The sequence below is a fragment of the Megalobrama amblycephala genome, linkage group LG1, assembly GCF_018812025.1.
Source record: "Megalobrama amblycephala isolate DHTTF-2021 linkage group LG1, ASM1881202v1, whole genome shotgun sequence".
NCBI lineage: Eukaryota > Metazoa > Chordata > Actinopteri > Cypriniformes > Xenocyprididae > Megalobrama > Megalobrama amblycephala.
In genome coordinates this window covers 26,768,463-26,791,176 of record NC_063044.1, presented here as the reverse complement: position 1 = coordinate 26,791,176, position 22,714 = coordinate 26,768,463, and the positions used below count along the sequence as shown (strand labels likewise).

The following is a 22,714-nucleotide window of genomic DNA, read 5'->3' as shown; positions in this document are numbered from 1 at the left end:
AGAAGAAATGAGTGCAAAATATGACTTGTGAGGAGAATCTCTCCTTGGCTTTTTATCATGTCTGCTTTTACTGCATGAACTGGGTGGATGCTCAAGGCTTCTAAATAACAGTGACCTCTCTATTAACACAGACATTTCTGAAGTGAGCCAGTGCTGTTAGCTGCATTACATGCATCAGATCAGCGTCAACCTGTAACTGCAGAAGTCATGAGATGATGTATGTTATTGTGTGATTTGTTTATAACTGAGGTATGTTTAACACAGAAAAGCACCATATCTGAGCCACTAGAAATGTAAGGTAGGTCTGTAGGTTGGACAGGATGACATTATATATACTGGTTAAAGTCAAGATAAAATCTAAATTGACTTTATGTACATTACTGTTCAAAAGTTTGGGATGGTAAGGTTTTTATGTTTTTGAAAGATGTAATTTATGCTCATCAAGGCTGCATTTACTTGATCAGAAACAGTCATTTTGTGAAATGTCCTATAATTACAATTGAATACAGTAATTACTCCAGTCTTCAGTGTCACATGATCCTTTAGAAATCATTCTAATATGCTGAATTGATGCTTAAGAAACATTTCTTATTACAACCCGAATTCCGGAGAAGTTGGGACGTTTTTTTTTTTTTAATTCGAGTAAAATGAAAACTAAAAGACTTTAAAATCACATGAGCCAACATTTTATTCACAATAGAACATAAATAACATAATAAATGTTTAAACAGAGAAATTTTACACTTTTATCCACAAAGTGAGCTAATTTCAAATTTGATGCCTGCTACAGGTCTCAAAAAAGTTGGTACAGGAGCAACAAATGGCTGAAAAGGCAAGAAATTTTGAAAGGATTCAGCTGGGAGAACATCAAGCAACTAATTAAGTTAATTTATATCAGATCTGTAACATGATTAGCTATAAAATGGATGTCTCAGAAGTAAAGATGGGCAGAGGCTCTCCAATCTGTGAAAGAGTACGTAAAAAGATTGTGGAAAACAATGTTACTCAATGTCAAATTGCAAAGGCTTTGCAAATGTCATCATCTACAGTGCATAACATCATCAAAAGATTCAGAGAAAGGCCGAAGACCTTTATTGGATGCCCGTGCTCTTCCGGCCCTCAGACGACACTGTCAATGATGTTACTAAATGGGCCCAGGGATAGTTCCAGAAACCACTGTCGGTAAACACAATCTGCCGTGCCATCTGCAGATGCCAACTAAAGCTCTATCAGGCATAAAGGAAGCCATATGTGAACATGGTCCAGAAGCGCTGTCGTGTCCTGTGGAAAAGTGTTCTATGGTCAGACGAGTCCAAATTTGACATTCTTGTTGGAAATCACGGATGCCATGTTCTCCGGGCAAAAGAGGAGGTAGACCTTCCAGCGTGTTATCAGCGTTCAGTTCAAAAGCCAGCATCTCTGATGGTATGGGGGTGCATAAGTGTTGTGAACAGAACAATGTGTATTTCAGCAGAACAATGCAAAACCATATACTGCAGCTATTACAACAGCATGGCTTCATCATAGAAGAGTCCGGGTGCTGAATTGGCCTGCAGTCCAGATCCTTCACCTATAGGGAACATTTGGCACCTCATTAAATAAAAAATACATCAAAGTCGACCACAAACTCTTCAGCAGCTGGAAACCTATATCAGGCAAGAATGGGACCAAATTCCAACACCAAAACTCCAGAAACTCATAACCTCAATGCCCAGAAGTCTTTAAACTGTTTTGAAAAGAAGAGGAGATGCAACACCATAGTAAAAATGCCCCCGTCCCAACTATTTTGAGACCTGTAGCAGGCATCAAATTTGAAATGAGCTCATATTGTGCATAAAATTGTAAAATTTCTCAGTTTAAACATTTATGTTATCTATGTTCTATTGTGAATAAAATATTGGCTCATGTGATTTGAAAGTCTTTTAGTTTTGTAACATTAAAAAATGTCTTTACTGTCACTTTTGGTCAATTTAATGTGTCCTTCCTTGCTGAATAAAAGTATTGATTTCTTTCAAAAAAACTAAAATATTAAAAATCAGTGAAGTCTTACTGACCCTGAACAGTAGTATACTGGTCTTATTATGCATTATTCATCAGTACATATTGTATTATTTTAAAATATTTTCATATTTTGATATATTCCAGATTTCACTATTCTTAAGTATTTGACTTTCCCTTTCAGCTGATAGCACCTACATTAATGTTTATTATTAGCTGAACAATTATTTAGCTTCAATTCTCAGGTCTTGCCATTTCCTAATGGATAAAATCAGACCTGACATTTTTTTCTACTTGAATATAATTTGAAAAACTGATGTCACTGAAGTAAAATGGGTTGCAAATGGCTTTTCAGAGTTTTATCTCCTATCTGCTAATCTCCCTTTTCCCCTTGTTGTTTGTTGTCTTTTTTTCTAAATGTCTTTTAGTACATTGACATTGAGCCTCAGTCGGGGTCAATGCAGTCCACCGGAGATCTTCAGTTTATTCTCACTGAGAGAGCAGTCTCTAAGTGGCTGCTAGTTTAACAAGAATAAGTAAGGACATGACTAGGGACCCAAACACTTTCCCCAAAATAGCCAGCAAACGGGTTCACAGGACACAGTCCCCCCAGGACTCTGGCCATTCTGGGCACTGATAAATCAGTCGCTCATGCAGATGTGTTTTTGGAGAAACGCTTTATTGAGTTGAGACATCCATCCCCCTGGGATCAGCTTGATTAAATTGTTCCTCCTAAGGGTCATGATTGGCTGAGAGAGGTGGTCATGACATCACTTCTAACTGGTTTAGACCATGGGCAAAAGCTTGGTGGGCTTTTGGGCTTCTGTGAATGTGTTTAGTGAAGCTCTAAATGCTTTTGTCACCTCCACTTTTCATGCTTGGTGTGTATATGTTGACAAGTATGAATTTAAAATATAATGGTAAAATAACAAAGCCTGTGTATTGTTTTTCTACTTGTAGCCAACTTAACCAGCTTAGTACTTTTTTTAAATCAGACCGTTTAAACAGACTATCTGAACATCAGATTTTTTTTTTTTTCCCTGTTCAAACTGCGGTTACTTTTGTTAGCACGTCCACGCTTGTTGTCATAGTAATGAGGCAAACTTGCATAGGTTCAGCATGCATGAGACTTTAGCAATGCATGTTCCACCACTGATTGTTTTTCATTAGAGCCGTATCCATATCTGAATTTGCTTCAGGCAACAGCGTAGTGGTGTAATGCCAAGAAATGTACCACAATTAAGCAAGAGAGTGTTGACTGGTAAGAATGTGTCCTTGGGAATTTTCAAGTTGTTTACGAAGTGAAACATCTGTGGTCTTTTATGTCCTAAACATGCCTATTAAGACACACCCCATTCCTGTTGTTTTTATTAACAACCCCTCCCATTATGGAGAGAAAACACATTCTGATCATTCAGCCTGAGACACATTACCACAAATCAGATTTCAGACCATTTTTCAAGCCTGTTTGGATCAGGCTCCTCCAATAGTTTTACATGCATCCAAGATTAAAAACATTGCAGCAGGACCTCTTTTCTCACAGTGTCTGAAACAGTGTTTGATAAAGGATTCAGAATCTCTAAACCCCTCCTTTCCGAGAGCCTGCTTTGCTCCGATTTGTCAGATGAGCTGCGTTCCACTCCAGTTTTAAACAAGCACTTGTGACTTTCCCTATAAGCACTTCCCCTTGGGGGAATCCCTGCCACCATTTTGAAGTGCGTTAGAGTGAAGTGGACGAGGGAAGTTTATATGGACAGATCCTCGCTCCCTTGATTTTGACTGAGAGAGCGAGTTTACTTCATATGTACACTTCAGGCAGCTCCATATACCACAATGCAACACGACCGTGACGTCACCGCATATCATGTTTAATTTACCCCACCACAAACAACTCTGATATATTGTTTTTTTATATATATATTTAAAACGCCCACACACACACACACACACACACACACACATATACAAACCCGATTCCCAAAAAGTTGGGACACTGTACAAATTGTGAATAAAAACAGAATGCAATGATGTGGAAGTTTCAAATTTCATTATTTTATTCAGAATACAACATAGATGACATATCAAATGTTTAAACTGAGAAAATGCATCAACACATCTCAAAAAAGTTGGGACAAGGCCATGTTTACCACTGTGTGGCATCCCCTCTTCTTTTTATAACAGTCTGCAAACGTCTGGGGACTGAGGAGACAAGTTGCTCAAGTTTAGGATTGGGAATGTTGTCCCATTCTTGTCTAATACAGGCTTCTAGTTGCTCAACTGTCTTAGGTCTTATTTGTCTTCTTTATGATGCACCAAATGTTTTCTATGGGTGAAAGATCTGGACTGCAGGCTGGCCGTTTCAGTACCCGGATCCTTCTTCTACGCAGCCATGATGTTGTAATTGATGCAATATGTCGTTTGGCATTTCCATCATGTTGGAAAATGCAAGGTCTTCCCTGAAAGAGACGACGTCTGGATGGGAGCATATGTTGTTCTAGAACTTGGATATACCTTTCAGCATTGATGGTGCCTTTCCAGATGTGTAAGCTGCCCATGACACATGCACTCATGCAACCCCATACCATCAGAGATGCTGGCTTCTGAACTGAGCGCTGATAACAACTTGGGTTGTCCTTGTCCTCTTTAGTCCAGATGACATGGTGTCCCAGTTTTCCAAAAAGAACTTCAAATTTTGATTCGTCTGACCACAGAACAGTTTTCCACTTTGCCACAGTCCATTTTAAATGAGCCTTGGCCCAGAGAAAACGCCTGCGCTTCTGGATCATGTTTAGATATGGCTTCTTTTTTGACCTATAGAGTTTTAGCCGGCAACGGCGAATGGCACGGTGGATTGTGTTCACCGACAATGTTTTCTGGAAGTATTCCTGAGCCCATGTTGTGATTTCCATAACAGTAGCTTTCCTGTATGTGATGCAGTGCCGTCTAAGGGCCCGAAGATCACAGGCATCCAGTATGGTTTTCCGGCCTTGACCCTTATGCATAGAGATTGTTCCAGATTCTCTGAATCTTTGGATGATATTATGCACTGTAGATGATGATAACTTCAAACTCTTTGCAATTTTTCTCTGAGAAACTCCTTTCTGATATTGCTCCACTATTTTTCGCCGCAGCATTGGGGGAATTGGTGATCCTCTGCCCATCTTGACTTCTGAGAGACACTGCCACTCTGAGAGGCTCTTTTTATACCCAATCATGTTGCCAATTGACCTAATAAGTTGCAAACTGGTCCTCCAGCTGTTCCTTATATGTACATTTAACTTTTCCGGCCTCTTATTGCTACCTGTCTCAACTTTTTTGGAATGTGTAGCTCTCATGAAATCCAAAATGAGCCAATATTTGGCATGACATTTCAAAATGTCTCACTTTCAACATTTGATATTTTATCTATATTCTATTGTGAATAAAATATAAGTTTATGAGATTTGTAAATGATTGCATTCCTTTTTTATTCACAATTTGTACAGTGTCCCAACTACATACATACATACATACATACATACATACATACATACATACATACATATAAAATGCTGCATTAAACAATTTCGTAAGGGAAAAAATTAAATAATAAATCAACTCCATAGGGGGTTCCAAGTGATCAAGGGCTTAGGATGTTTCAATTCAGCCCATTACAAATGTTCTGCCAGTAGTGCGAACTCATGCAACGTAAGCAATGACGTACATCCGAGTCAACGAGGTTTGGTTGGTCAGATGATCCATTCTGTTGTGATTGGTCTACAGCTTACAGCGTATGTCAGAAACCAAACGGCCATTACCATATCTGAATTTCAGCTCCGGAGGCTTCCTCTGCACAATTGCATCGGTTTTTCCTTATCAATTCTAGCACAAGTCCTCATCCTTAGGAAGCGCATCATAGTGGATTTGCTTTGTTAGCACAGAAAACAGCGTCTTCTCAACATATAAACATTACGAACCAAACTCTTCCAGTCTCAGCTTCAAAAACTATGTTTGAGGGTTAAAGTAGATTTTGTTCAAAGGCAACCAATAAAGACCATAAACTGGCATTATGCAAATTTGTTACAAACCTGGAATTACTGAGGACTCGTTTCAGGCAGTTCAGAATCACTTCTTTTTTTTTAAGGGACATTAACTTTATTTATCTGCATTGTAACTTTGCAGACCTTTTACATTCACAAACAGCTATATTACACACTACATGAAGAGTAATATCCGAAAAAGCGAAAAAGGAGCATTTTAAATACACCCAGTGAGACAAATAATTTCTAATGAAAGCTAGATTTTTTTTTTTTTTTTTCTGTGTTGCTTCTAATTACACACACCCATTAAAAACAAGCTTCTAACCTTTGACCCAGTGTCTGAGGCTTAGACTAAATTTAGTGTGAGCGCTTCAGTAGCTCAACATTTGCTTCATAAAAAATGACTCACATTTTAAGCATTTATAATAGTGTCTACAAATGTGTGGGAGAGATGCCCCTTGTTCGATGTGCTGTTATTTTACAAGCCTAAAATATCCTATTTTACAGTAGGATAACTACAGTAGCTCTTAAAATACAGATTAAAAATGATTCCCTCTCAAAATCCCCTTCATCTCGTGTGAACTCTAGATGACAAACTAGAGATAAATCAAGACTTAAAGGGGATAAAAGACATGATGAGGAGGAACAGTCAAAATGGAGCACACATGAGACCAAAAAAGACAGAAGGAAGAGAGAAAATAAGAGCGTGTGGGGAGGTTGAGATGTGCGTGGGATGGAGACGGCTGAGCTCCTGCTTTTATAGCACGTGTATAATTTGAGATTTGGCTGTGGGAAGCTGTACCTGCGCTTTCGCCCACAGGCCACCTGCTTTTGCGCTCATGTGTGCCATGCCACTTATACAAACTGGAGCCGTTTACAGGACTTCACAGACAAAATCTAGATAGAACATGTTTTGGTTTACTTCTGACTGAAATGTATGAAAAGTGGATGGGTTTATTCATTTTTGAATGGATGGAAACAAACAAATCCACCAGATACATGTAATATATGTGGGGTTTTTGTTCAAATTAAGTGGTTTATGGGCATCTGAGAGTTAGTGTAGGCTCATTTTTTTCATCTTTTTTTCATTTTAAAAGCCCTCGGGATGAGGTTCGCTTCCCTCAGGTTTACATCACAGATGCCGAGTCATGCGCCAGCGAAATCTGCAAGGCCTGCATAAAACCTTTCTTTATTCCCACTGCTCAGGCTTTTAGGACTGGCACCCGTCCCAGTTTCATCCACTCTGCATCTGGTTTATTTAGGACGCAACTGCGGAAGGGCATGAGAAGAACTTCATCTCCATGGGCTTATTACATCAAGATGAAAATTTATCATGCTTTCCCAACACAACATTGATTTTATTGGTTTTAACGTTGCATCCAGCAACAATAAGATTACTCACTATTTACTCACCCTGGATGCTAGGCATGCTTTAGGGGGAGGGCAAGATCATAGGTGAATATTGACTTAAATTTTGGTCTGTTCCTCATGCAAAGTATGACTTTAAAAGACTATAGTGTGTGGGCTACTTTTTTGGGGGGGTTGGATCTTGATGGTTCCTGGTCATTATGAACTGTCGTGTATGAACAAGTTCTGCATAACAATCCTTCAATCATTTCTTCTTTTGTGTTTCATGAACAAAATAGCATACAGATTTGTAATTTTCATTTTTTTGTTAAATCACAGCCACCGATTATTTAGACACGGGACAAAAGATGCTCCACAGTTTTATCTGCCATTAGGTTTGACAATAGCAACACTCCCACTCCCACAAATGAATCAGAATGGTACAGTCTATTAAAATGTAAATGCATCTATAATAGCAATGATGTTTCTGCTTATATATCATGGGAACAGTATGGAAAACCTTGAGTTTTGCCAAATCTATTGGTTATGTCATATAACTGTCCCTTGCAGGTATATACTTTTCTTTAGTTAATATTATATCAGTATTAGGACAGCGTTCGTTAGTGTTATAGCCTAAATCTTTTAATAGAATTTTTCCACATGAATTGTTTTTTGGGAAAAGGTGCTTGATTGCACCTGATGTATTTCTGACTTGAAATAAAACATCTCACTAGTTTCCATTTGTCTACAATGTGCCGTTGTTGCCTTACTTACCTAGTTCCTGAAATTCATCTTAAAATGAGTGTTTGGAAGAAGATTTTACAGTCTGTTGAAAGTTTAATGCGATTAAGGGCATCGTCTCTGCAATCTTTAAATGAAATTACTACATGCTTCAAACACTGTAATACTCCAAGTGAGAGAGGAGACACATGCATGCAACACCCCTTCATATGTTTTTGTTACATTGATGTTTGAAACACTGTTTTGTGTATTTGCAAGTGTCACCATACTCAAGTTTGTCTGAAATTAATTAAACGTTTAAATAGTTAAAAATATTTTAGTACAGTTAAGGTATTTTTTCCATTTTGTCAAGTGTTTCATTCTGTTCTGTGTGAGTAAAAGAAGGGGTAACTTTTTTTATAGATTTAATCCACATAAAGCATTTAGCAAAACTAAAGTTATTGCAATAGTTATGTAGTAGAATTTCATTGAAGGTCAAATGATATGAAATATCAATGAACAAAATGCTGTTATGAGGCTCGTGGAGAGCTGCCAGTTAAATATGTTTGATTTATTATTCAGGAGTTATTTGTACTGTGCATTTGGAAAAAATATACAGTGCCTTCACTAAAAAAAAATAAAAAAAATGGTTCAACAAAAAAAAAAAATGTTAACGTTTTCCACTAGAATTTTTAACTTAAGCCAATTGGGAGAATTACATTAATTCAAAGCAATATTTTGAGTTGATCCAACATAATGTTTTAAGTAAGGTGAAGACGTTTTTTTGCCACAATAAAAACACATTTCTAAGTAACATGAACTTAATAATTGTCAACATGAATGCAACTATTTAAGTTGATCCAACATAATGTTTTAAGTAAGGTGAAGGCGCTTTTTGGACACAATAAAATGCATTTCTAAGTAACATGAACTTACCAAGCACCGCTTGTCACCATGATGGTAAATCTCCAAAAACTGAAACTCTTCTAAATTAGCATAACAAAACACTAATTACTGCTAAATCTCCCTTACCATTAATCTTGTGCAAAAAACATTATATAACACTTAATTTTAGCATTTACTCTCCCTTTCAAGTGCCATGGGCAAAGCATGATGGGGAAATATAAATCCCAGCCCAGTTTCACTTAACTTAAGTTCGTCAAAATTAAAAGAAGTGTTCATACAACTCAAAACAATGAAACACGTTTACACGTCATCAGATTGTATTTTACATTAACAGAACTTAAAATTAAATACATTTTTGATTAACTGACAATGTTAAACAATGACAAGTCATGATAGTATATTGAATCAATAGGCATAATTTGTGTGTCTTCCAAGCTAAATAAAATAACAATTACAAGTAAAAAGTCTAACAGCATTCAGAACTTGTTTTATTTTACAACAATATATATATATTTAAGTAATGACTAAAGGTCCCCTGAATTAGTTTTTAGAGTGTTGCAAAAGTATCATTTTTATTTATTTTTCACATTTTGTCATGTTGCAGCCTTATGCTAAACTGCTTTAAATGACTTTTTTCACATTATTCTGCACCCCATAGTAAAAAAGCAAAAACAGTTTTGTGATAACTTAGCAAATTTAGTGAAAAGAATTTCGAGGCATATTTCAGCAACTTCCAGATCAGTCACGTAACGTTAAACATCATTTGTTTTAATGAACTAAAAAGACAAAACACCAGAAATATCTGAAGTGTAATAATTTAGAGCACAGAAGAATTTTATTTGATTTTTCTCTTGTTAAAAATATGTAACTTTTTGGTCAAAATGAACCTGTGCCTGTGTGTGTCTCCTCATATCCGTAAATAGAGAAAAGTTGCTCCAGCTACTTTGACGTGTGTATGGTGTGGGAGTGGCAGAGGTTAGTTTTCACAACAAGCGAGAAAGGTTGACATGGAGCTGCTAAGGTGCCATTTACACGGATTCCGGTATTCTCCAATCGGTTTCAGGCCTCATTCACATGTGGAAATACAGTAAATTTGATATGAATCGGAAATGTGCATTTGCGCAAAAGGATATTCCCCTGTAAATGCAAGTCGTACGTCATTGAAAAAGTTACTTTTTTTTTTACATTTTGCGGTACAGATATACATATAACAAATGAAACATCTCTAGTTGACTAGCAGAGTATTCATTTTGTAATGAAGATAACTGGACGATGGAGTGGGAGATCCACGTGCAGGCTTTAATAAAATGAGCGTAGTCGTTTAGGCAGAGGTCAAACACCAGCAAACAGATAAAGGAGGGCAAGGCAAAAGAGTAATCCAAAACACAGGCAATGGTCAAGACAGGCAGCAAACCATCATCAAACAAGGAAAACAGTCCAGGGTCAAAACAAAGGCAAAGCTAGGCAAGGACTATGGCCCTGTCCCAAATGGCACACTCCGGACTTGTGGACTTCCTCAGAGGTCGAGCTTCCTATGGTCGATGACCATAATGTTTGTATAAACTTCAGGTAACAACTGGTAAAATATATACCTAGGTCATAAAAACCGTAATGATACCTACACTTAAATATTTTCTTCTCAGCCATGTCATCAATTGCTCTTGAGCGAAATCTCCTCCCATCCGTTGTCTTATTGGCATTTCTCAAGGATTCCTGGGTAGTTAAAGTGTGCGTAGCCTGCATCTATGCGGGCTTCGCGGAAGACCGCTTCAAGGGTACAAAGGGGGCGCTGCTGAGCACACTTCAGAGCATTAATATGCTGAATGGGACGGCCTACGGACTCATAGACTCGGCGAGCACGCGCAATTTAAGTCCACGAGACTGAAAGTCCACATGAAGTATGCCATTTGAGACAGGGCCAATGAAACACGGAGACAAGGTCGGATAAAGGCTAAACAATACTCAGCAATGTGTGTATCTGAGTGCAGCTTATATAGTGTCACTGATGGGAAACAGGTGTGAGTGTGTGATTGGTTCCTAGATGGGGGATTGTGGGAAATGTAGTCCAGCGTGATGTGTGATTGTGTGTGCCATGAAAAGGTCACAATGGTGAACCGGTGACCTCTGGTGGGGAGTAGAAGGAAACAGCAGGCGCAGGATACGTGACACATTTAGTTCATTTCTGTTCAATTAAAGGCGATATGGTGATGAAATGTGTTGCTTTTGAAATCATATGAAGTAAATGCAGCCTAAATCACCAACCTCCAGGAATCACCCGTTTTAAACAAACACCAAACAGAGGAGAGTCTGCTGGCAAATAGAGAAGAGCTCGTAATAAAACAAGAATCAACATTGGCTTTTTCAAAGATGGTGAGAACTGAGGGATTTGAAATGTTTTAAAAATGATGCGAAGATGGTATAGTTTATAGAAATAAATTCTTTAGTGTAGGTGAGTCTTAAAAATAATGTTGACCACTGGTTGATGACAATGCCAGTATATAAATTAGTTACTACCACGGTCATTTTGGCCAGAATATCAGTTATTTAAAAAATTGCAACGTTTGACCAAATCAGACTGGCAGTCGTCATACCTTTTGTAATGTCATTAATTAAAAAATATTAGTGTTTCCAACAGCATAATATATGGCACTTGCTCAATGACATTTGTTTACAGGTGCAGCGAACCATATTCATCCACACAGTCACGCAGAGCAAAGCACAACCAAAATAATGTTCTCCTGCAAAATGCATGCAGTTTTGTTTTATTAACTGCCACAGAGCCAAAAATTACATACTGTACTTTTAAGTATGTCATATTAGTATAGTTATCAACATCAGAAAAAACTTTCTGTATTCTCAATTCATTCTTAAAGTTGAAGGTTTGATTCTTCAGCATACATAATATATCTTTGGCATGGATAGCAGGCTGTGATAGAGTGATATGAAGGAAAAAAATCATGAGAAAAACATGGAAGCAGTTGGTTGAATATCTGAACTTGTTTGACAGATTTAATCCAAAACTATATTGTTTCATTACTCAAGAATCATTGAGACACTGAAGATTTCAGATCTCTCCAATGACTGATATGCTGTCTGTTTAGCAGTCAAACTCACCATTCACATTCACAGCCGTCTATTAGGACTGAGTGACTGATTGAAGACCGTTTTTGCAGCTGCTCTTAAGGAGATTTTGGCAGTGATTAAGGAAACCTGATCACAGACAGAATGAAAGTGCATCTTCGTCCCTGAGCGGCCATCAGCGCTTCCTCACTGCAGCTATTAGTCTGTCATTACTACTGTTATTGCTGCAGGGGGAACGGGCCGTTTGGCACTGGTGCAGTGAGCTGGCACTCTCTAGTTTTTTTCTCAATACTTATCCTTCCTGTTTTTGTCTCTTTCAGCAAGCTACCCAGCTGGGCCAGAGCTGTGGTGCCCAAAATCTTCTATGTGACGGAGAAAGCGTGGAATTATTATCCCTACACCATCACCGGTAACTACAGCTGCTTACTTGCAAGCATACAGTCCTGCTGTAATTGCTTAACATGCATCTTATGATACTGTAACACACTTTTAATTTCTAAACTGCTGAGCAAGATTTTGTTCATACTGTTGCTCTGTCATGACAGTAATTAACCTGAATAAGAAAAGTGTCCATAGAAGATGACTTTTAATTTAATTTATGATAATTAATTAATATTTCATGAGCAAGCATGAGTGCTTAAACTAAGTAAAAACGGGTTCAGTGTGGTTCTATATAGAACCCTAGGGTTCTATGTAACTCTATATGGCAAAAAGTGTCTATATAAGGAGAAATATCTTAAATGAATGCATAATACTTTCTTATTTAAGGGGATGTTTAATTTGTTTGCCAGCTGTTTAATTCATAAAATTTAATTAAAATGAGTTCAAACTAAATATATTAAAACTAAATCCATAAAATGGTCCCATGTTGGGAACTCCTAAAAGGTTCTAGATATTAAAGTGCCTGACAGAACCCTTTAAGGTTCTATAGAATCTATTCTTCTAAGATTGTATATTCAGCACTATAGCTCAATGCAAGTATATTGCATTTATACAACAATTCCGTACACTACAAGTTAATATTGAGAAACTTACATTTAAGACTAAATTTGGCCAGTTTTTATGAAAATGTGTGTATCGTGTGCAAAATATGGGACACATTTTGTTTTTGATCATTAAAATTTAATTAAAAACATTACTACTATGACTTAAAATTAATAATTATAATTAAAAATTTCAGTACATTGTCAAATTATTGGAAACAGTCATAAAAGACACCTAAGGTGGGACAGAATCGCAATTTTAAGAGGGAGATATGACATTGGATGTTTTTAAAACTGCCTTTACATGCTACTGTAGGTTCATTTTATGTTAGATAATAGTTTATCCAATAGTTCTCACTATATATAACATCTGATTTATGTCTCTAATTCTTAAAAAAGTAACTGGACACCAAAGAGTACCCTATTTTTGGAAAGTGCCGCTGTTTACTGCTACTGTGAAATAGGTTTGTGAATGTGAACATGCTTTCAAAATGAGTCAGTTATTCTTTATAAAATGCTTTCATATATCTGCTCTTTTGTCTAATACAATTATGATAACTCGGAATAGTTTTATACATGGCAGTGTCCATGTATTTGGTCTTGGTGGACTAGATCTCATATTAGAGCTGCATGATTAATTGAAATTAACCCGAAATCACACTTAAACCATTTGGCTTAGTGCGATTATGAAAATTAAATGCAATTATTTTTAGTTTTTTATGCGCAGCGTGTCAGTGAAGTACGGCTTTGTGATCAGTAACATACATTTCAAAAAGGTGTTAAACATCTTTCCAAACATAAGCATTTATGAAGCTTTGGCCAACAAAAGACAACATTTAATAACATGTTTTTTCTCCAAACTCAATTCATAATGTCAGTCAAGTGTTTGAATAATATCCTTCTGTGAGATGATGTGGCTTCTTACACAGAATAAGAAACACAAAATATTATTTCATAGTATTCTATACAGTGATAAAGGCTACGTCGATTAGCATTGTATTATAAATACAATACTTTATTATCATGAAAATACCCGAGAAGGCTTTAAGAACTCAGATAAACCATATATTGTCGTAGTCGTGTGTTTATTAGTCATGTTTAACCATTCAAAGCGTTTCAGTCTTCTTTTTATTCAGCTACAGTGATAGTGAGATGCCCATATGGATTTTCTGGAACGACTTACGTTAACATTCTTCTGTGGGGCATATTTGGAGTTTCTGTGTGAGAGCGCCCTCTGGCTTTCAGGTGGAGCAGCATTAAGCCGTACTTCAATGACAAGCTGTGCATGAAAAAAATCGTTGCCAACTGCCAAATCGTTTGCAGTTTAATTCCGATTAATCATGCAGCCCTATCTCATATCCATGCTGCTGCTGCAGAGAAAGTATGGACTTGCTACTGCTAAAAGATACACAGACATGCTGTGAACATGTAAGATATGCTGCTGCTGCATGAATAGACATACATAAATCCTGCAGCAGATTTAGGCAGGTGGAGCTGGGGGAGGTGGAGGGTCTCAGAGGAACTCTGACTAGCCTACAGCTCACACTGAACCAGACTATTTAAATGTTGAGCAAGCAGTCTCATTGGCTGAAGGATCAGCAGAGGCCAATCAGCTTGTCATGTCGTAAATTATGTGATTGCTTCCAGATTGCATGTAAAGAACCAATCAGCCTGCGCCATCTAGAGTTTCATGACTGAACTAGATAAGAACTTCACTGTCAATCCCATATAAATCTTAAATATTTGTAGAAATTTTTCTTCTATGTTCAGATTCAGCTCACTCAAGCACACGTGTATGATGTACTAAATGTCTGTCTGTGATCCACTTGTGTGACAAACAAGCGTACCCTAAATATCAATTAAGTTTTTGAAAAAAAGAAAAGAAATTAATTTCTGCTTGTAAAACCCTTAAAATGTCTTGCCTCTTAGACTTCAATTGTAAAAGCATTCATGTTGGATTATTTGTATTTTTTTCATGTCACACACACACACACACAATTAAACAATATTCACAGAGATCTTTTCCGTACAACAGTTTGTAAATGGCCACAGGCTTTCAAGCACCAAAAATGACAAATAACCACCATAAATGTAGTTTGGAACAACATGAGGGTGAGTAAATAATGACAAGATTTAAATTAATAGGTCAATTATTCATTTAGCTGTGTTATTTGTATACGAACATCTGTTAAACATATTTAAAAAGCAGATATGCATACAGTCTGAATCTTAAATTTGATATGCAATTGCTGAAACCCATCCTATGCTTCGCCAGGGGCATCTCTTTGACATACTATATTGGAGCGATTATTGAACAAATGCTTTAGAAAAGACACCAAATGAAAAGGAGCATAACACAGACATATCAGAGATGTATGTGCACACACACCGCTCCAAATACAAGCACATGTTTGTCACATACATGCACACATGTTCAGTATAGAAAGAGCTTCAGTTCCCCAGAAAAAAAACTCTGTAATTGAATGTTTGATGGCTTTAAAACTGTGGTGTGTTTATTGCCTGGACCATGACCTTTAACATGAAGTCTCTCTCTCTTTCTCTGTCTGTCTCTGTCCTCATCTGTTTCCTCCCCCACCGCTGTCTCTCAGAGTATACAGTGAGTATGGCTTCTTCTTCTGTTATTTGTGTGCCTGAAACTGAAACCCAGAATGTCAGATGAAATGAACATGCTGTTGAACACACTAATTTCACTAAAAAGTCACTGTATGCATTTTATTCTTAAGTTAATGCGATTAATAAAAATAAATGATGTAAGCATATCAACATGCTAAAGCCAAATTCCATTGAAATCAGTTGTGAGTCGAGTCTCTGTGCGTCTCACAATAGTTGCTATTAAGAGTGCTCTCAATCACTCACATTTCTATTTCAGGTTCGGGTTTAATTATCTTGTCTATGTTGGCAGCACGCATCAAGATCACTAGGCTTTGGAACAGAGCTACTGTTAGCTGATTCCCCTTAACCACCAACCATGTTGTTATGCTATCCCAGAATGCACCGTTCTTGTTTTCTCTTGCTGTGCTGTAATATAATTAGAGTGTATTGGAAAACCTTGCAGACCAGGTGTCTTCAAGCTCCTTGGAGACCATATTAGGTTTCATGGAAAACCTTGTGCTTATTCGAAAGAGCAATATACATTTTAACAACTCAGGACTCCTCTGAGCCTTATGAATATATTCAAGGTATAAGGTTTTGGGACCTTAGGGGCCATTCACACAGAAAGCGTTATTGCATTTAAAAACACAAGATTCAGGGTAGTGGAATAGGGGAAAGGGGTGTTTTTTAAAAGTTGAACTTTATTAACTTGTATTTTTAGAATGGCATGTCAAATGACATGAGATGTGAGCGCAATGGTCAAATATGTCCATCTAGTGCTTGTTTACCATGGAAAAACGATGGAAAAGCAGTGTTCTGTGTGGATGTTGTGGCAAACAAAATCATCTCCGACTCTACTGCATAAGAGACAAACACGTCCAATTGTCTTTAAAGCTTTTATTTCTTGCAAGAAAGGTCAGACAGGTCATACAGAAACACAAGTAGCTGCAGAGTGTAAGACCCAGAACGAAAGTTTCCCCTCACTTTTATATCTCTAACCTCCAAGGCCGAAGCCTCTGTCCTTTTACCATATTTGGAACATCCCTTAGTGGCTGTAACTTTCCACACATTGTTAGCACAGACATACATCTTGCATTTCCCCATACTATATCTTGCTCTTTCTATTTCTAACATCTATGTTAACACTATGTTAAACATTACCAATGAAGCCAACATCATACCATGTTCCATAAGCATCATATTTCATAAGAATACAGGTAAAAAGCATATGAAAAATTAAAATTTCCACAACAGTGGACGACTCCTTAGACCTACATGTTTTGTAAAATGGGCTTTCTCCTTCTAAACAGAAGGAATGCTGTAGCTATAGTCATCCAGTTGGTGCTTTCATCTGTATACACACTCAAAAATATTTAGGCCTAAATTTGTGATTTATTTATTTGAGTTGCATAAACAATTTGGATTACACAGTTTTAAAATTAGCTAATAAACTTAATGTGATGCTAAATGTCAGCCATTCTTAAATGAAACAGGTAAGATTTCTGCACTCAAAAAAAAAAAAAAAAAAAAAAATTATCTAAATAATCACATTTTCAAAAAATGCATTGTTTTAAAATGAAAACGATCCTCGTCTACACTGGAGTTTCCACAGAGTTTCAGAAACGATCCCCATGTACACAACACGGCCGAAAACACATGTCGCATGACTGTTCAAGCACACTGGGCATGCAAGTGTAAACTTGCCTCTTGCGCAGAGCCGATTCTCCCTATACGCAAGCTACGCAAGTTGCGTAGGGCCCCCAAACCACCAGGGGTCAACCCTTGCTCATCAGTATATAAAATAAACATGACGATAATTTACCATAACGTGAATATTTCTTTATAACATTCAATATACAGTATGTGTGCTGCTGTCTACTAAACATTGGTGGAGTCATGTGGAAATATTTTAAATTTTATTATATCAATATTTTATAATGATTTATATATTTATTCAATAACTCGGACATCATGCAGTGCGCGAGTGCGGGAGACATGTCTTGACATGGCTATGGCTGCAAAACGAAACTTCTGGAACAGATAAAAAGTGCCAAGAACGAAGAAAGTATGTATTTTGAAATATTTTAATTTCGTATTAGTCTTGACAAAGCAATAAATTCAAGTAAGTCATAAAGCAATACCGTAACTTTCGGTTTTCCAGAAGTATTGCTGATATTTTCAGTTGTTTAAAATTGCTTTGGTGGACGCATGGCCTAAGGTCCCATTAGTTAACGTTAGTATATGCTTTAACTAACATTAACTCCCTCGGGTCGGCGGTCACGCCGGCGTGATCACCGCGTTTTTTTTCTAACCAGTGTGAAAGAGACTCAAAATCCTCCGTCAATGTTACACATACAATTAAGAGCTATACACCATTTTAATCTGTAGAATATCTTCTTTTATTTATTTGTGTACACTCAGAGTAAAAACAAAATGTTGTGCTTTTTGTAAAATAAAGAAGACTAACATGATGCTTGATCTCTCGTCTCCCTCTGAACAAAGTCCAATCTGATAGTTCTCAGAAAATGAACTGTAACTTAGTGAATACTAATCACAAAAAAATTAGACTTGTGTCTAAAGAAACGTTGAAATGTCAGGTTTTAAATCGTGTAAGTCAAATCGAAAACAAACATTCTGTGTTTATGTAATCTGTATGAAAAGAGAGCCATGTCAGAAGTCCTTGATTCAGCTCATTATCCGCTAATGCGGCCACGCCCACGGAGTCAGCGCTATTCAGAGGCAAATTCAGTCAATACACGCATACATCATCTCAATCGTGTATTTATTGTCTTGAAAAGTGTTTTGAATAGCCATAGTTAGCGATCTCTGGCCTCTGTTAGTTCAGTTATTTCCTGGATTGCCTATTCTTCTTTAGCATTGGCATTTGTGGACTAAAAGTGCACAGAGCACCCTCCGGCTGCAAGTATGAATTGAAAACAGTATCCAGCGTTCACAGTGATGACAATAAATAATGAATAAATACTCCTCTGTATAGAAAATTGACATAAACATGAGAATCCATCAATATTTCTCCAAATGTGCATGCTTTTAACAAACAATGACCAGTGCATTTGTTACAGTATTTATTGATCTGTGTTAATGTTAGTTAATAAAAATACAACTGCTTGTCAGCTCAGGTTCATTAAATAATATTAACAGATGCAAATTTTGACTTTAACATTGTATTAGTAAATGTTGAATTTAATATTAACTATGAACTATGAACTTTGGAAGTATTTTTTTATTGTCAGTTCACATTAACCTTATTGTAAAGTGCTACTGAATCAGCATAAATCTGTTCATTGTGAAAACAATTAAATTGATTCATTTAAATCGCTTGACCATGTTTAAAATATGGCTAGCTGTGGAACAAGCAATTTACAGTAAGTAAAATGTGTGTGATTGAAAGAAATTGGATTTGATGATAAATACTGTATATCACTCTAAAAAACAATGGGTTAAAACCAACCCAATTTGGGTTATTTTTAGCTCAAGGGCTGGGTTAATATAGGACAGAACACATGTTGGGCTAATTTTACCCAGCAAATCATATTTTACAGTGTAGCATATTTTATATATTTTTAATATGTACCCTCTAAAATAAAATGCTGGGCTGTTTCAACCAAAATTTGAGTCAAACATGGGACAAACCCAACTATTGAGTTACATATTTAAATTACATTTTTAACCCAACGTTGGGTTTGTCCATATTTGACCTAAATTTAGGTTGAAACAACCCAGCATTTTTTAGAGTGTAGGTTAAAGCCTTAAACTTGTTTAACAAATATTAGAAGTAAAAATTAAACCTTTAGAAGTAATTGAAGTGTAATCGGCCAGTCTCTGTTATCCGCAATGGCGCTGGTTCTTGTTCTGGAACTGGAATTGACCCTTCTCCGGAAGTTTGATTGACAAGCGATCTAACCAATCATAACGCCCCATCCGCCATTTTGTCCGACAAAGCAGTCAGGAGTCAGAAGATTAACCTCGGTGGACTTGAACTTGAAAAATGGTGTGTATTTACATCTTTCTGCATTTGAAACAACATTCCTTCTGATGTTCATTCATGTTTATTTGATGCTATAAATGAACTAGTAGGAAAAGATGATCGAGCACTTTGTTTATGTGCACTGATGCACATAAACAAACAGTGAACAGCTCTGAGGACATATTTAACATCCAAAGTATTTAGATTTAGTATCTTTACAGATAAAATCATACGAAAAGACTGATGCGACACTCATTTAGGTAACTCGCGTCCCTGTTGCTTTGTAGAAAATTGCATCATTTACAGCACAGTAAACATACTTCAACCTGTATTTTACAGAAGAAATGCACCAATTCGATGGTGCTGAGAACTGCTCTATCCTGAAGAGGATGCAGAAAGCCTGCGATTATTAAAAAAAAAAAAAAAAAAAAAAAAAAAAAAAACTCAACCGCTGGGTTGTTACATTTGACCCAAACACTGAAAAAATAACCCCAAAAAAATTATCCAACAGGCTCAACCTAGTGTTTGGATTGAAAAAAATAACCCATAATTTGTGTGCGTTGACCTGATTGTTATTTATTGATATTTAAAACACATTCATCATACTATAGCTGCATTCAGTTTATATTATTGTACTATTACAGAAGTAAATTAAGGCTTAAATTAAGCTGGACGACAGTCAGTGAATCGCCGCATGTCGAATCTGTACCTAGAGATGAATGAGAGAGCTCTTCATCAGAATACCATTATCATAATCAACCATATGCCAGGAACAACAGGATACAAACCGCTCAAATGAGAGCAGTGGAAGACGAGAAAGGCCCAAAGGATGTAAAAATGAGCACAAAATGGAAACGGCTACATGCAAATTTATGACAGTCCCTTTTTCCACATTAGGCTGTTTGAGCAGCATTGAAATACACTCATTACTGGCTGAGTGATTATGGAGACAAACATATATTTATATTTTTCTTTGACATCTTAGATGAGGTTTTTATGTCCCTGTGCTAAGGAAATTGCAGTCAACATATCAAAGTTTTAATCTTTTATTTTATCCATTGCTAATTTAATAGAGTGCAACAGTAGAGCTCTGGAAGTACAAATCTTATTTATTTTCGTCATAGAGATATTGATTTTTAGCAGTAAGATAAACCTTTCAAGTCAGACCTGCCATGAGCTCAGAGGTTGTTCAGTCATGACATATGCTTCTGTTGAAGTCACGAGTAAGCAAAATTTCGACATAATTTTAGTCAATTACAGCAAATAACTACACTACCCATAATCCCGAAGAGAGATTGACCAATCAGAGAACTTATTTGCCTTGTGATCAAATTGGTATACTCTCAAACTACTTATATATTTGAATTTATGTAATTATTTTTACAATAAACTTAAAATGGTTCAATAGTTCATTCAGATATGTCATTCACACTTCCCACCTATATTTCTAACAATTTTTTCTTCAGATCAGAGTTTGTAATGTTTTATTTGAGATGGTTGGTTTGGTTCATGTTTTGCAAGACTTTAATGGAGACTCTTTTCCAAATCTCCTTGGAGAAAATAAACAGCAAAAATACTGCTGGCACGTCTGTAGAAAACGTGGGTGTTCACTGCTCCGTATTGCCAAAAAAAGACACTTGCAATTTATTCCCTTTACACTAATTTCATTTTATTAGGATACATTCTGTAATTCATCATTATTGGAGACTCTATGATTTTTTTAATGTAGTGTGTGCTGAGGATACAGTTGATTAGACTATAAAATAGACCGAACTGATAATATAGTATAAAAGTGCATTTTAAAATTTAGTGTTTAAAATATATTAAAGAGGACCTATTCTACTCTTTTATATATGCAACTTTCTTTAGTGTGTAATGTTGCTGTTTGAGCATGAAAAAGGTCTGCAAAGTCACTCCAGCGTAACACTGAACTCCCTGAAACGCCTACATTGTAGTCTTGAGTTTTCTTCTGGGAACGAACACATCACAATATTCTTCATTTAAATAATTCCCGCCCAAGTCATACGCAAATAAAGGGGCAGGGCCTGGTTGAGTTAGTTAGTAGTGTGTTGAAACTTCCAATTAAGGTAAGGGGCATGACATTTCCCAAACACGCTCAAAGCAGTTGACCAATACCAATCACACACTGATCCTGGGTCGATAAAGACCTGAGGTATGCATTTAAGTTTAGTAGCATGAAATGTAGCGAACTAATTTTTGGTAACACTTTAGTATAGGGAACAAATAAAAACTATTAACAATGACTTTTCCCTCATTAAACTCCTAATTTACTGTTTATTAATAGTTAGTAAGGCAGTCGTTAAGATTAGGTATTGGGTAGGATTAAGAATGTAGAATAAGGTCATGCAGAATAAGGCATTAATATGTGATTTAATAAATATGCATGTTAATAAGCAACCCTAAAGTTAAAAGACCCTATAGTTAAAACCCTATAGTTAAAAGACCCTAAAATAAAGTGTTACCTTCTTTACCTTTACCTTTTTCTTCTTCTTTTTTTTTTAAATAGCTTGACTGTAGTTTAACTACTTTAAATTATGAGTAAAAAGTTGCTTGGAGCACTAATATGTAGACAGTAGCCAGTGAGAAGGTTTGCTAGGTTTTGGAACAGAACCATAACTCTAACATTGCTTTGCGGGTTTACACCCAAAGGTTTGCTCTTCTTCTCCTCTCCTCGATCTTTTGCCCTTCCCCCACTGCAACAGCATTTCTTCCAGCGTTACGTAACTCAGCCTCTATTGATCTCCATAGCGATTGCGGGAGCAATGCTTAATCTAATCAGGCAGCAGTGTGTTGGGTCTCAGAGGGGCTACAGCTTCAGGACGTGTGAGGAGGAGAGAGGAGGAGGAGGACAGGGAGGCTGTAAATCCAGTGAGGCAGAAAAGAGCTCATCATTACAGCAGAACACCAGGCTCATAAAACACAATCATACTGAAACGTGCAGGAACAGTGCACCAGATCTACTGAGAGAACGCGTGCAGTGTGTTCACAATCGTGACTTTGACCTCTCTTGATAGATGTAGAAAATTAGTTACTCAGCTAAA

The 22,714-nt window shown here is 36.7% G+C and overlaps 1 protein-coding gene across 2 annotated transcripts in view; it reads left to right on the top strand.

Moving 5' to 3' along the window:
* Positions 1-22,714, top strand: part of pitpnc1a (phosphatidylinositol transfer protein cytoplasmic 1a) — a 111,253-nt gene that overhangs the window by 69,293 nt on the left and 19,246 nt on the right. For both annotated transcript variants that reach the window (XM_048186897.1, XM_048186905.1), the window contains 2 exons: positions 12,392-12,480; positions 15,664-15,671. In XM_048186897.1, coding sequence (XP_048042854.1) covers positions 12,392-12,480; positions 15,664-15,671 — 97 coding nt within the window. The remainder of the gene's footprint in view (positions 1-12,391; positions 12,481-15,663; positions 15,672-22,714) is intronic.